This window comes from Quercus lobata, chromosome 11 (assembly GCF_001633185.2).
Source record: "Quercus lobata isolate SW786 chromosome 11, ValleyOak3.0 Primary Assembly, whole genome shotgun sequence".
NCBI classification, from domain to species: domain Eukaryota; kingdom Viridiplantae; phylum Streptophyta; class Magnoliopsida; order Fagales; family Fagaceae; genus Quercus; species Quercus lobata.
In genome coordinates this window covers 12,486,556-12,502,218 of record NC_044914.1, presented here as the reverse complement: position 1 = coordinate 12,502,218, position 15,663 = coordinate 12,486,556, and the positions used below count along the sequence as shown (strand labels likewise).

At 37.0% G+C, this 15,663-nt stretch overlaps 3 protein-coding genes and 2 non-coding genes across 5 annotated transcripts; 2 read left to right on the top strand and 3 right to left on the bottom strand.

Moving 5' to 3' along the window:
- Positions 1 to 5,343: 5,343 nt before the first annotated feature.
- LOC115966407 lies at positions 5,344 to 6,561 on the bottom strand. Its single transcript, XM_031085648.1, has one exon. The coding sequence runs from the start codon at positions 6,559 to 6,561 to the stop codon at positions 5,344 to 5,346; it is 1,218 nt and encodes a 405-aa protein (XP_030941508.1).
- Positions 6,562 to 6,928: 367 nt separating this feature from the next.
- Positions 6,929 to 7,897, bottom strand: LOC115966406. Its single transcript, XM_031085647.1, has one exon. It carries the CDS (start codon positions 7,895 to 7,897, stop codon positions 6,929 to 6,931), a length of 969 nt encoding a protein of 322 aa, XP_030941507.1.
- On the top strand, positions 7,407 to 7,513 carry LOC115969707. The gene has a single exon (XR_004087056.1). It is a non-coding gene; the product is annotated as a small nucleolar RNA R71 (small nucleolar RNA).
- A 1,782-nt stretch (positions 7,898 to 9,679) lies between the features above and the next one.
- Positions 9,680 to 10,422, bottom strand: LOC115966405. The gene is made up of 2 exons (XM_031085646.1): positions 10,130 to 10,422; positions 9,680 to 10,040 (listed from the first exon to the last, which is right to left on the bottom strand). Exons 1-2 carry the CDS (start codon positions 10,420 to 10,422, stop codon positions 9,680 to 9,682), a joined length of 654 nt encoding a protein of 217 aa, XP_030941506.1.
- Positions 9,933 to 10,039, top strand: LOC115969703. Its single transcript, XR_004087051.1, has one exon. It is a non-coding gene; the product is annotated as a small nucleolar RNA R71 (small nucleolar RNA).
- Positions 10,423 to 15,663: the final 5,241 nt, after the last annotated feature.

The window sequence follows — 15,663 nt, the reverse complement described above, 5'->3', positions numbered from 1 at the left end:
CCCTCTCCATCACAGCTCTCTTCAGACTCTGAGTCAGACGAATCCGAGTCACTCAAGGTTGTGGCATACACTTTACCTTTCGATTTCAAATAATTCGGACATTCCTTCTTGAAGTGTCCATGCCCATTACATTCGAAACAAGTGACACCTTGTGTAGGTTGGGATTCTTTTCCATCTTTCCTTTTGAATTCCCTTTTCTCCCTTCCAGAACTTTGGAATTTTCTTTTATCATCAAATTTGCCATTATTTTTGAATTTCAAAAACTTTTTGAAATTTTTGACAAGGTATGCAACATCTTTGTCAATCACATCTTCTCCCGATGAGTCTTGATCTTCTACCTTCTCATTAATGGTCTTTAGAGCAAGAGATTTACTCTTCCGTTGATTGGGCAGTGACATCTCATAAGTCTGCAGAGAACCAACCAGCTCTTGCACTTTGATGTCATCGAGGTCCTTGCTCTCTTCAATTGCTGTCACTTTAGCTCGGAAGCTTTCCGGCAATGATCGAAGGATCTTCCTTACAATCTTCGAGTCCTCCGTTTTCTCCCCCAAGTTGAACTTGCTGACAACCACTTCATTTAACTTCCCATAAAAAGAGTCAAAAGACTCATCCTCACTCATTTTGAGCTCCTCAAACCGAGTGGTCAGCATTTGTAACTTGGTGTCTTTCACTTTCTTCGTGCCTTCATAGGTAGTTTCCAAAATCTCCCATGCTTCCTTGGCCACGGTAATATGAGAAATCCTGTGAAATTCATCTGGAGACACACCACAGAAAATAGCATTGAGTGCTTTACTGTTAGCATTAGATGCAGCAAGTGCTGCCTTATCCCATGTGGATTTGGGTGCCTCTGGTTTGGTCCAACCAATCTCAACAGCATCCCAAACGGATTCATCAATAGAACACAGAAAAGCTCTCATTCGAACCTTCCAAAAAGCATAATTACTACCATCAAAATATGGAGGTGCATTTAGGGATTGAGACCTATCCATCTCAAAAGGGAGTCAAGGATCACACAATGGTAATGAAACCAATATCAGTGTACCCGCTCTGATACCAATTGAAAGTTCAAAAACGTGTAAAAACACCTTTGAACGTTTAGACCCCCAAATAACAACTTAATCAATTCAAGCAATATGTCAAACAACTAGTGTGCGGAAACTTAACATATGCTATCATACGAAATTGATTAAATACTATCTAAGCCATAACAAAATAAAATCCACAGCAGATAATTTAAAGGCAAAGATAGAGGAAGGAAGATGCAAACACAAAGACAACACGCGATGTGTTATCGAAGAGGAAACCGAAGTCCTCGGCGAAAAACCTCTCCGCCGCCCTCCAAGCGGTAATCAATCCACTAGAAAATATAGTTGGGATACAAGGACAGCAATAGACCCTCCAAGCCTAATCTACCCAGTGCACCTAAGCCCTCCAAGCTTCTTGCTCCAACGAGGTTGCGCCGAACCTTTTTCTTTTCTAGCTTTCCGGATTCCGCTACTAGACCGTAGCATCAACCAATGAAGATTGGTTCCTTCCTAACTGCTTCCCAGAAATCCAAACAACAGACTCATAATGATGATGATGGTGAGAACCTGGTTTGGTATAATGCCTCTCAAGGATTTGACAATGGAGAGGAAGAGAGTTGAGGAATTTGAAGAGATTCTAAGGTAGAGATTGTGGGTGAAACAATCTGGTTTTTCTTTAGGGTTTCTCTCTCAAAATTCTCTCTGGAAGCTCTCTTTTAATCGTGGGTAATAGGGGTATTTATACTGGAGTGGAGAGGAATGTGAAACGTCAGAATTCTACAAAACAGGGGTGGCTCGCGGCTTGACCTCGCGGCTTGACTAAGTCGCGAGATCCAGTCGCGAGATAACCGTATGGCCAGTTGTCTTGTTTTGTCCTGTAGTGCTCCAGCTAGCAGACTGTTCACCTTCCAGCATGCTTGGCACGTGAGGTTGCTTCTGGCGGCTTGAAGCCGCGAGTCACCAGCGAGACCCAGCCGCGACACTCTGTTTTCTTGCACACTCTTGAGCAAACTTCACTCTATCTCACTCACTACCCTTACATCAAACCCACCTAAATACAGGGTTACTAAATGCTGAATTACAAGCAAATTTGGCACGGAATAAAGCCAATAAGATGGTTGAATAAATTCAACCTTACAGGGGGAATGGTTAAAGAAGAAGAAAAATCAGCAATACACAAAAGGAAAGACTAACAGAGCAACAAATTTGGAAATCATTCATTCCTAGACAAATCACACAAAATCCTTTGCCATCACTCAATCAACACCATATTTGGCTCTCTTACCGTTACTGAAGATCAGCAAATGATTTGGCTCCAAGAGAAAATCACTCCACTCATAATTATACACCTTGAATCATTTTGAAATTCTTCTCTGTACAAACACTCATCATTTGTATATAAATACATATGTATAACTTCTCTCATTGACATTGAGAGGAGGCCCTTTGAATAATACAATTACTCAGTTTCTTCTTTATGGTATCAAAGCAAACCACATTTGTTGTGGTAGTGTAAAACCTTCTATCTCTCTTCTTTTTCTTTTTTTTTTTCTTTATCTTGCTTATGGCTTTGTCTACATCATCATCCTCTCTCAATATCACCACCATTGCACAAATTGTTGCAATGGTTGGGGAAAAATTATCTACGAAAAATTTTGTCATGTGGAGAGACCAACTGCCACCATTAATTGAGAGCATTCAAATGGTGGACCACATTGTGGAAAACCCAAACCAACCTAAGGCATTGCAAATCTCCTCAGATGGAAAAGAAGAGCCAAACCCATAATATGCCACATGGAAGAAAGATGACCAACTCATAAAAAGCCTTATCATAGCGACTTTGACTTCAGAAGTTCGAAGTCTTACTGTTGGCTTGACCATCGCACAAGAGGTGTGGAAGTGTCTTGAAGATTGGTTTGCTAACTCCTCAAAGGAGAGGACACGCGACCTTACACGGAGACTTCAAGAAATTCGCAAAGAGAATCATCGATCGCTAGATGAATACCTTTATGAGTTAAAGGTAATTTGTGATGAACTAGCAGCAATACACAACTCTGTGGATGATGAGGATAAGGTTTATTGGGTTCTCAAATCTCAATGGTCTTAACAACAAATATGACAACTTTGTCACTGCAATGCAAGTAAGATCACCCCTCCCCTCTTTTGAAAAATTTGTTACTTCTTTATCCATCTATGAACACAGACATCAAGATAGTAGCTTGAATGAAAATCAAGCCTTCTTCTCTCAAAGCCAAAATAGAGGCAGAGGAAATTCACATAATCGAAATCCAGGGCACCGTGGAGGCAATCATTTTAGTTCAAGAGGGCAAGGATTTACTCCATCACAACACAGTTGTGGTTCACATTCTGGAAGCACTCCAAGTAGATCCTCTGGTCAATCACAACGACCATCACAATCTATGAATCAACAAAGCCAACACCAACGACCCTCCATCATTTGTCAAATCTGCACCAAGCCTAGACATAAGGCTTTCTATATGGGGCATTATTCCCCTTCAGGCCCATTGTTCATAGAATCCATTACGATGATGCCACGTGTACAAGACCTTGAACTTGTTGGGCCTTGAGCCTTGGACCTCGAGACACCATGTGCAGTTGTGTATTTTGTTGGGCCCACAACCTTGGCCCAGACAGGCCTAGACGCTCGTCCAAAGCCCAAAAACCACAATGGAGCCATTATGGCATGAACGGCAAAGGTGAGACCTTGCCAAATATCTCAAAATACCTCTCTTCATCAAATATATATATATATATATATATATATTTTACTTACTTCTAGTCTTCACTTATCTTTTGACGTGAATGTAGGCATTTGTGATGGATGCACCTAGTTACTCAACAAGTCACAAACTTAAAGTGCTTTTGCATAATCATATTTCAAGTTACGATTTGACGTAAGAGTAAACATTGGTAATGAATACCCCTAGTTACTAAGCAACTCAAAACATTGAAGTAAATGGAACTTTGTACAATTTTCTTCTTCTTCTTTTTTTTTTTTTTTTTTTTAAACACTCATATATCTTCTCTTTTCTTCAACCAAGTGTAAGAATAGATCAGTTGGATAACTAGGGATAAAGATAATAAAGAGGTAAGCTTGAAAGGCTCAATCGATTCAAAGAATTCCTAAATCACTTCCCAAGTAATATTATGTATAATTTAACAAGTTCTAGAATAAGTAGAGACCATCCAAATTTACAAAATTCACATAAAATTTCTCTAGGTATGCACAATGATTAATGATCATATCAAATTAAACAAGATCAAGTAAAGAATTAACAAATGGACTTAAGCAATGAGAATGATTCCTAAAAATTATAAGAATTTTCAACCATATTCTTATCATAGGCAATTTTTTTTTTTTTTGAAATATTAAAAATAAAATCCCTTTCCCCAAACTTAAATTTCACATTGTCCTCAATGGGAAAAAGGAAGAAAAACTAAATAAAAGAATGAGAAAGGAGAAGAGAGGCTCCCCTGATTTTTATTGAATATTTTTCCTTAAGGTGCAACCGTGTACCCATTGAAGATTTCTTTGGTCTCTTTATTCCTACAAAATGAAATAAAAACAATAAGATAAAGAAATAAAAAATAAAGAAAAAAAAAAAAAAAAAAAAAAAAAAAAAAAAAAAAAAAAAAAAAAAAAAACTTGGGTTGCCTCCCAAAAGCACTTTATTTAATGTCTATAGCTAGACGTTATTCTCTCATCCTTATTTACTGATGAGATCAATGGAGCATTTTTCTGAGTTAAAGTCTCCATCCATATAGGGTTTTGAATCTCTGTCCATTTACTTTAAATGTCCCTTTTTCTTCATGATGGACTTCAACCGCCCCATAGGGAAAAACTTGGGTTACCACAAACGGTCCTGACCACCGAGAGCGCAGCTTTCCTAGAAAGAGTTGAAGTCTTGAGTTAAATAATAGAACTTTTTGCCTGACTTCGAATTCCCTACTTAGAATATGCTTATCATGCCATCTCTTAGTTTTATCTTTGTAAATTCAAGCATTCTCATAAGCATCATTGCGGAACTCATCCATCTCATTGATTTGCAATATTCTCTTCTCGCCAACTGCTTATATCCTTGTCGCCCAATAGGCTTTGTGTTCTAGTTCCACCGGGAGATGGCATGCTTTTCCATAAACGAGCCGGTATGGTGACATCCCGATCGGTGTTTTGAATGCATAAAGCATCATCTAATTTTCTCGCCCAGTTTGTACGAGAGATATTCGCGGTCTTTTCCAATATACGCTTCAGCTCTCCTTTATGCACCACTTCTTGCATTGATGGGTTCAATCTTCTCTAGGGTTGGACAATCGGCTTATATTTATCCTCCATTAAAATCTTGTATGTACAAATTGAAGGACTAATTCCTTTGTTGTCAGAGATGGTCCAACCCAAAGCCATTTTGTGTTCCCACAAGATTCTCAGCAACTTTTCCTCCTCTACATCACTCAAAGAACTGTTAAAAATAACTGGAAAAATAGAGTCTTGGCCTAAGGAAGTGTACCTTAAATTTGATGGAAGTGGTTTGAGCTCAAGTTTAGGTGGTTCCTCTGGTGGAGATGTTGGCTGACATGATTTTAAGTCTTCCACTTTTGGTTGCATTGAAGGAGGAAAGAGTGGTGTAGCCTCCAAATATCTTTCACACTCTTTAACCTCTTCATCATTGAATTTTACAGGTGTAGAGCGAGTAAGACATACCTCAAGTGGTAACTTTAGAAAATCAATTGCACAAGTCTCATTGGCCATGATCATGTCTCGGTCACTTATTTGAAAACAAGAATGTCTCTCGGAAGGAAATTTCATAGGCTTAAATACATCAAAAGTGACCTCATCCTCTCCAACCCTCAAAACAAGTTTTCCTTGCTGGACATCAATTAAGGTTCTCCCCGTCGCAAGGAAAGGTCGACCCAATATCAAAGGGGTATCCTCGTCCTCATCCATATCAAGGACAATGAAGTCAGCCGGGAAGATGAACTTGTCAACTTTTACTAATGCATCCTCAATGACTCCTCTTGGATATTTAATAGATCTATCCGCCAATTGTAAAGAGATAGTGGTCGGCTTTACTTCTCCAAGACCCAATTTCATGAAAACAGAGAGAGGCATTAGATTAATACTTGCCCGTAAATCACATAAAGCTCTATCAAAATAAGATTTTCCTATAGTGCAAGGGATAGTGAAACTCCCTGGATCTTTTAGCTTAGGTGGCAGCTTCTTTTGTAAGATTGCACTACTCTCCTCTGTCAGCATTACTGTTTCATGCTCCTCCAATTTCCGCTTCTTTGATATAATATCCTTCAAAAATTTAGCATACTTAGGCATTTGTTCCAAAGCTTCAATGAGAGGAATATTAATATGCAATTGCTTAAATATACTTAGAAATTTAGAAAACTGATCATCCACATTATTTTTTCTTAATCTTTGCGGAAAAGGAATTGGTGGATCATAAATTGAAGGAGAATAAGTCTCAAAAGTAACTTCCCTGGATCTTTTGGATTTTGAAGCTTTTTCCATTCTCCTTAATCTTCTTAGCTTGCTCCACTTCTTTCATCTTTGACTCGGCTTCCATCATCTTTCACTCCTCATTATCTATAGCTTCATCTTGTTTGGCATTTGTTACTTTTGGCTCCTCATATGTTCGTCCACTTCTCAATGATATTGCCTTTACATGTTCTTTCGGATTGGTGACAGTATTGCTCGGCAAAGTTCCTGCAGTCCTCTCTGTGAGCATGCTTGAGAGCTGACCGATCTGCACCTCAAGATTATGGATTGAAGCTGAGTTGTTTTGGATCGCCACGTTTGTCTTCTGTATGTACTGCATGAACATGTCCTCAAGTGTCGGCTTCTTCTCTTGCTGTGGAAATTGTTGAGGTGGTTTAGCCTACCCTTGGTTATTCCTCCAAGAGAAGTTGGGGTGATTCCTCCATCCAGGATTGTATGTGTTCGAGTATGGATTATTTTGACGTTGAAAATTTGACACGTAATTTGCTTGTCCATAACTCGATTGGGCAAAAGGATTTCCCACTTGGCAGTCAACACTTGAATGATTTCTTGCACAATGATCACAAACAACATTAGTTTGAATAGCATTAACATTCATTTTACCTAGTTGTTGAGACAAAGTTTCCATTTGTGCCACCAATGAGGTAATAGAATCAAGTTCTAAAACTCCAGCTGTCTTTCTTGGCATTGCTCTTTCTATAGGCCATTTATAGTTGTTGGATGCCAATTCTTCCAGAAGTTCATAGGCTGCCTCATGAGTTTTACTCATTAAAGCTCCACTGGCTGCTACATCAACTATAGATCTGTTTGTAGCTCCTAGACCATTGTAGAATGTTTGCACTTGAAGCCATGCTAGAAGGTCATGATGAGGACACATTCGTAATAATTCTTTGTACCTTTCCCATGCTTCGTATAATGATTCACCCTCAAATTGGATGAACGTGGTGATATCATTCCTTAGCTTTGCTGACTTTGCGGGAGGGAAATATTTTGCTAAAAATTTTTGTGCCAACTCCTCCCACGTAGTAATGATGCCATGTGGCAAAGAATTCAACCAAACTTTTGCTTTATCCCTAAGTGAGAAGGGAAAAAGCCTCAGTCGAATCGCATCATCTGTCACTCCGTTATGTTTAAAAGTATCACAAATCTCCAAGAAATTTGCAATATGGACATTAGGATCCTCTTGTGACAGCCCCCCGAACTGGACAGTCTGCTGTATCATCTGAATGATGGCCGGCTTGATCTCAAAATTATTGGCTTGTATGGCTGGCCTCCTTATGCTCGATGTAGCTCCATTTACCGAGGGCATAGCATAATCTCTTAACGCCTTTTGCTCTTGATCAGCCATATTAGATAAAGATGTGTTGGCCTCTTTCTTCTTTTCTTTATTGAGCTGACTTAGGGTTCTTTCAATTTCAGGATCAAAGAGTGTCTGCTCTAATTTAAATCGGGGCATGCACTTCTAATTCCTGAAAAGAAAGAAAACAAACTCAAATGCACCTAATTAAAAAAAAAATTGATTAAATAAAATAAAATCCAAAGTAGTAAATATCTAGCTAGTATCAATATCAATAACAAATAGTTAATCCCCGGCAACGGCGCCAAAAACTTGTTCGCGAAAAAATAATCTGCAAGCGCACAGAATTGTAACAAGTAGTAAAGTGTTTTTAGAAAACGAATGTCGAACCCACAGGGATTAACTATGTTACTGAACACCGAAATTCACTAAATTAATTACTATTTGGAAAATCGAAAATAAATGGAATGCTCTACTATCTGAATTAAATTAAACTATTTAATAAAAATAAATCTACGAATAAAAAGAATTAACAAAGCGTAAAAATCTAGTAGTGTAAAAATATAATAAGAATGGATCTAGAGCAGTTGATTTCACCTAACAAATCCCACATAATTTATTCTTCCTAATTATTAAATTCTAATAATCTCCCGTTGATGATTAAAAATTCCTTAAGTATTCAATATCTTCTCTCGAATAATATCAAAAATATCTTCAAATAACAATTCCATATCTCTATGTGAATTTAATTAATTGGAGACTCATTACGTACTTTGAATTTTCTGAAAAATCACACTAATCGTGGTAAAGCATCTCTACTTTCGCTCAACTAATGGTGTTTAATTCTAGAACTAAAATAACAAATCAGCTCTCAGTCTCATTGTCGTTCAATTGATCAATCAATAATTTGTGAAAAGAAATATTAAGCATTAAGAATAAGAATTAAACACTCAATCATGGAAATATTGAAAATAAAATAACTCAAAATATAAATTGTGTGTTCATTGCTAGACTACATCAACGCTCTAGAAAATAAAATTTAGTTCATAATGAAATTGAAAAGAAAACAAATAAAACTTATGTGTTTCATGGGAATTGGTTGATCAACATGAAGCGGCGCCCCTTTGTCCTTAGAAAGACTCCAAAGAAAATTCTTCAAATGCGGCACCTGCAACCCTAGCACTGGCCTCCCTGAATTTTACCCTAAAGAGCCTTTAAATAGGTCAAGGAATCCTATTACAAGTTGAATTCCATTTTGGAGAAAATCCCAGATTTTTAGGCTTCACTTAACCGACTATTTTGGCCCATTTAACTTATCCACAGCTTCATTTTCTTTGGCATTTGTTACTTTTGGCTCCTCATATGTTTGTCCACTTCTCAATGATATTGCCTTTACATGTTCTTTCGGATTGGTGACAGTGTTGCTTGGCAAAGTTCCTGCAGTTCTTTCTGTGAGCATGCTTAAGAGCTGGCCGATCTGCACCTCAAGATTACGAATTGAAGCTGAGTTGTTTTGGATCGCCACGTCTGTCTTCTGTATGTACTGCATGAACATGTCCTCAAGTGTCGGCTTCTTCTCTTGCTGTGGAAATTGCTGAGGTGGTTTAGCCAGCCCTTGGTTATTGCTCCATGAGAAGTTGGGGTGATTCCTCCATCCAGGATTGTATGTGTTTGAGTATGGATTATTTTGACGTTGAAAATTTGACACGTAATTTGCTTGTCCATAACTCGATTGGGCAAAAGGATTTCCCATTTGGCAGTCGAAACTTGAATGATTTCCTGCACAATGATCACAAACAACATTAGTTTGAATAGCATTAACATTAATTTTACCTAGTTGTTGAGACAAAGTTGCCATTTGTCTGCCAATGAGGTAATAGAATCAAGTTCTAAAACTCCAGCTGTCCTTCTTGGCATTGCTCTTTCTGTAGGCCATTGATAGTTGTTGGATGCCAATTCTTCCAAAAGTTCATAGACTGCCTCATGAGTTTTACTCATTAAAGCTCCACCGGCTTCTGCATCAACCATAGATTTGTTTGTAGCTCCTAGACCATTGTAGAATGTTTGCAGTTGAAGCCATGCTGGAAGGTCATGATGAGGACACCTTCGCAATAAATCTTTGTACCTCTCCCATGCTTCATATAATGATTCACCCTCAAATTGGATGAAGGTGGTGATATCATTCCTTAACTTGCTGTCTTTGCGGGAGGGAAATATTTTGCTAAAAATTTTTGTGCCAACTCCTCCCACGTAGTAATGATGCCATGTGGCAAAGAATTCAACCAAACTTTTGCTTTATCCCAAAGTGAGAAGGGAAAAAGCCTTAGTCGAATCGCATCATCTGTCACTCCATTATGTTTAAAAGAATCACAAATCTCCAAGAAATTTGCAATATGGACATTAGGATCCTCTTGTGACAGCCCCCTGAACTGGACAGTCTGCTGTATCATCTGAATGATGGCCGGCTTGATCTCAAAATTATTGACTTGTATGGCTGGCCTCCTTATGCTCGATGTAGCTCCATTTACCGAGGACATAGCATAATCTCTTAACGCCTTTTGCTCTTGATCAGCCATATTAGATAAAGATGTGTTGGCCTCCTTCTTTTCTTTCTTGAGCTGACGTAAGGTTCTTTCAATTTCGGATCAAAGAGTGTCTACTCTAATTTAAATCGGGGCATATACTTCTAATTCCTGAAAAGAAAGAAAACAAACTCAGATGCACCTAATTTATAATAAAAAAAATTGAATAAATAAAATAAAATCCAAAGTAGTAAATATCTAGCTAGTATCAATATCAATAACAAATAGTTAATCCTTGGCAACGGCACCAAAAAACTTGTTCGTGAAAAATAATCTACAAGCGCATAGAATCGTAACAAGTAGTAAAGTGTTTTTAGAAAACGAATGTCAAACTCACAGGGATTAACTATGTTATTGAATACCGAAATTCAATAAATTAATTACTATTTGGAAAATCGAAAATAAATGGAATATTCTATTATCTGAATTAAATTAAACTATTTAATAAAAATAAATCTACGAATAAAAAGATTTAACAAAGCGTATAAATCTAACAGTGTAGAAATATAATAAGAATGGATCTAGAGCAGTTGATTTTACCTAACAAATCCCACACAATTTATTCTTCCTAATTATTAAATTCTAATAATCTCCCGTTGATGATTAAAAATTCCTTTAGTATTCAATATCTTCTCTCGAATAATATCAAAAATATCTTCAAATAACAATTTCATATCTCTATGTGAATTTAATTAATTGGAGACTCATTACGTACTTTGAATTTTCTGAAAAATCACACTAATCGCAGTAAAGCATCTCTACTTTCGCTCAACTAATGGTGTTTAATTCTAGAACTAAAATTACAAATCACCTCTCAGTCTCATTGTCATTCACTTGATCAATCAATAATTCGTAAAAAGAAATATTAAGCATTAAGAATAAGAATTAAACACTCGATCATGGAAATATTAAAAATAAAATAACTCAGAATATAAATTGTGTGTTCATTGCTAGACTACATCAACGCTCTAGAAAATAAAATTTAGTTCATAATAAAATTGAAAAGAAAACAAATAAAACTTATGTGTTTCATGGGAATTGGTTGATCAACATGAAGCGACGCCCCTTTGTCCTCAGAAAGATTCCAAAGAAAATTCTTCAAATGCGGCACCTGCAGCCCTAGCACTGGCCTCCCTGAATTTTTCCCTAAAGAGCCTTTAAATAGGTCAAGGAATCCTATTACAAGTTGAATTCCCGTTTGGAGAAAATCCCAGATTTTTAGGCTTCACTTAACCGACTATTTTGGCCCATTTAACTTCAGAATTCGGGCTTTTGGTAAACTACAAAGTTGTAGGCCCTTTAAATTAAATTTCCAGCACAACTTGAATAATCTCGATTGGACATCTGAGCCCAAATTTATGCTGAAAATACTAACTGATGTGCAGCCTGGAATCCTAATCCGAATTGGACTTGGATTTGGTGCAAATTTCCTTTGATTCCTTGCTCCAATTGGACTTAAATTTAATTGGGTCGGTCTTCTCTTGAATTCATGCTTGGCTAGATGTAAGTTGACTTGATTCAATTGGCCTAGCCCCACTTTGTATGTAAAGCCCTTGTAGATTAATCTGAAATCTTCTCATTCCTTCAAAACACAAATGAATAGATAAATATAATTTAAAATCAAATCAAATCAAAAGAAATAAAGGAAAACTAACAATTTTAATAAATAAGAGGATAATAAAAATCATGTAAAAATTACACTTATCAGCCAACACCAATGACCCTCCATCATTTGTCAAATCTGCAACGAATAGATAAATATAATTTAAAATCAAATCAAATCAAAAGAAATAAAGGAAAACTAACAATTTTAATAAATAAGAGGATAATAAAAATCATGTAAAAATTACACTTATTAGCCAACACCAATGACCCTCCATCATTTGTCAAATCTGCAACAAGCCTAGACATAAGGCTTTCTATATGGGGCATTATTCCCCCTCAGGCCCTTTGTTCATAGAATCCATTACGATGATGCCACGTGTACGATTCCTTGAACTTATTAGGCCTTGAGCCTTAGACCTCGAGACACCATGTGCGGTTGTGTATTTTGTTGGGCCCACAACCTTGGCCCAAACAGGCCTAAACACCCATCCAAAGCCCAAAAACCACAATGGAGCCATTATGGCATGAACGGCAAAGGTGAGACCTTGCCAATCAACTCTAACCTAGCCGGGGAGTGCAATTTGCTGGCAATTTGCTGGGCAAATCTTCTGATATGGGAATCAGTTCCGATGCCACTTCTACCACACCCCACTCCTAACTAAACACCCACTTAAGGATAACAAGAAAGTAATTATAAACCCTCCACTAATCTCAAGCTAGGGGGTGGTTGAAAGGTTCCATAAGAAACTAAGAATAGAGGGAGCAAGAGAAGCATCAGAAGAGTAGGGGAATTCGTAGTGTAAGGTTGCTTTATGGAGTCTCTGTGTCATGAACTACCCAGAGTAGGAAACTCAAAACCCACACTACAAGTAGATTGTGAGCCCAAGTGGGGGTTGGCCCATTAACCACATTTTTGGTGCGCACACTTTCAATTGTAGAAATTGATACGACCATGCCTATCAAGATGAAGAGATACCACAAGCCTTAGCAGCACTCTCTATATCAAATCCCAACGATCCTAAATGGATTCCTGACTCAGGTGCCACCTCTCATATGACTAATGATGCAGGTAAACTCTTGCTTGCTCACTCCTAAGTTTAGGAGACCATAGCAATATAATTCTCGAAGTGCCGAGGTCGAACCACAAGGAGCAGGATAGATTTAAAGACAATATAATTAAACAAAATTTTGGGTAAAGAAGAAAATAATTTTGCTTGGTGATTGTTAACAAGAATAATAATAAAAACTAATTTAAATAAATAATGTAAATACTAGGGCATCGAGGTGTTTCCCTATATCGATATGAAATTCTTTGTGATCTAAGAAATTATATATTTCATAATTGATTGTTCTTATACAATTAAATACTTATGATTCAGTTGAACTAAGACAATTCAAGAATGTATGATAACCTAGATTAATAATGCAGCTAGAAAAGTTTTCAGAAAAACCCATTCACTTTAAAACCTAATTTCTATTTGAAACTATTAGAAATTCATCTAAGCAATAAGAAAAAAATGATTGAACTTATTGAAAGCATGGAAGAATACATCAAAAGAAATCTAATTGAACAATCACATATGTTGTTGATAAAATCCTAGAAAGAATCACATTGAAAATTCATACAGTATAGAAGAAACATAACCCTAGCCCTAGCAAAGAGTTTAGGCTGCCATTAGAGAAAGAAAAATACAAATTTTTCTCTGCCAAAATTCGTTCTGCACAGCCTCCCTTCAAAACCCTAACGTCAAAAGTCCAAAGTAAATAAAACTTTTACTATTTTAATTTCCGTCCAGATTTACAGCAGTAACTTGTGAGAATTTCGGCCTTCAAAAATTAATAATTTCGAAAAACTCAAAACTGAAAAGTTGTAGATATTTAAGTCACGGTTCCAACCCATCCAGTCTTATGTCAATTGGATTTTTGAGAAGAGAGATACGCCCAAAATACTGATCAGTGCTCAAATTAGATTTTTCCTTCTCAGATTCTACATCTTTAATTTCTTTCCTTATTTGAAGCTTCCAATCATGGTAGACGATCCAAGCACTCCAGCTGCACCTCCTTAGACATTTAAGCATGGTCCTTTAGCTCCACTTTAATTCTAGTTTGGCCTCCATTCTCTCACAAATTCCTATAAACTCATATTTCTCACATGATTTCCTAAAAGTAGAAAATTACACATAATGAATAGCATCTTATTCAAGAAATTATGTAATGATAAATAATAGGAACTAATGCAAATCATGGCTTAATTATACAAATTAAGCATAGTAATAAGGAGATAACGTCCACATAAATATATAACAAGTATACAGGAATAAGTCCAAAAAAAATTCAAGACCACTACTTTTATTCTAAGAGCACTAGCAATAGTGGTGCTAAATAGTTATATCATATATAGCTATTTTTAGCACCACTAAGAGCATTCTCATCAACTCTCTCATGAAAAATGCCATTTTGACACGTCAAAAACCTACTTTATCATTTTAGCACATCATTTCACAATATCTCATTTATCAAATGTTATATTCTTCAATCTCATACATTAAAATAATATATACATCACATTAAAATATCATTAAAAAAAAAAACCCAAAAGCGTAAAACCCAGTTCTTGTGGGAGTGATGCGTCGAAGTGGGAAACCCATCAAACCCATCCCAAATCAAAGAATCCAAAAGCGTCAGAGGTGGGAGATCCATCAAACCCAGCTCTTGTGACTCTAAGCATAAGTGAGGAGTCACGGATGGAGAAGAGACCTGCATGAGCGTGAGGAGGAACCACCAGGTGGCGTCGCGGACGAGCTGTTTGGCGTCGCCGAGGCGCTCGACAACGGAGGGGACGAGGGCGGTGTTGAAGTGGTCACCGGAGAGCACAGCAGCGGAGACCAAAGCTTGAAGCGCACCTTGGGAGACTCTGAAGTTGTTGTCCGAGAAGAGATGTGTTGGGAGGAGAGAAGAAAACTGAACAAAATAAGCATAAAAATTTTGGCATTCTTGTCCGTACACTCTCATATTTGAGAGCATACTGTAGCATTTCTCAAAATTTTGGCACATATAACACACCTGATGATGCTCTATTTTTAGTGTTTGGTGTGCCAAATGTCAAATATTATAGCATTTAACACATTTAGCACACCTAATGGTAATGCTCTATATCAAAATGTACCCTGCAATAGTAGAGCCAAACCTATATTTTTTGGCTCCACAGCTATAGTGCACAGCTACTTTTTGCTGTGCACTGTAGCTAAAAGGTAAAAAATAAATAAATAAAAAAATTGTGTTCACACTGCTTTTGTCTCTCTCCTTACTACCTCTCTGTGTCTCTCCCAATGTCCACCATGCGGTCACACTACTTTTAGTTGTGGTTGTGTTTTGGTGGTTGAATGAAATATTATTTTGTTGTAGTGTTTATATTATTTTATTGTGTTAAAAGTTAAAATAAAACCACCGTTGTTGGATGTGAAAATGTAAAATAGATAAAGTGACTTTTTGTAATGATAAAAAGCTAAAAATTTGGCTCCACTTCTGTGGATACTCTTTATAAATTAGTTATCTATCAAATTCCTTGGTTGATATCTATCATTATTGTAATTTAGGAATTTGAGACAAACCTAACTTCGACTAGTGTAT

Excerpts from the sequence above, each read along its gene's own strand:
- LOC115966407 (XM_031085648.1), bottom strand. The coding sequence starts at position 6,561 with ATGGAAAAAGCTTCAAAATCCAAAAGATCCAGGGAAGTTACTTTTGAG.
- LOC115966406 (XM_031085647.1), bottom strand. The coding sequence starts at position 7,897 with ATGGCTGATCAAGAGCAAAAGGCGTTAAGAGATTATGCTATGCCCTCG.
- LOC115966405 (XM_031085646.1), bottom strand. The coding sequence starts at position 10,422 with ATGGCTGATCAAGAGCAAAAGGCGTTAAGAGATTATGCTATGTCCTCG. Across the intron at positions 10,041-10,129 it reads TGGGATAAAGCAAAAGTTTG|CAAGTTAAGGAATGATATCA; the intron begins GTTGAATTCTTT and ends CCGCAAAGACAG.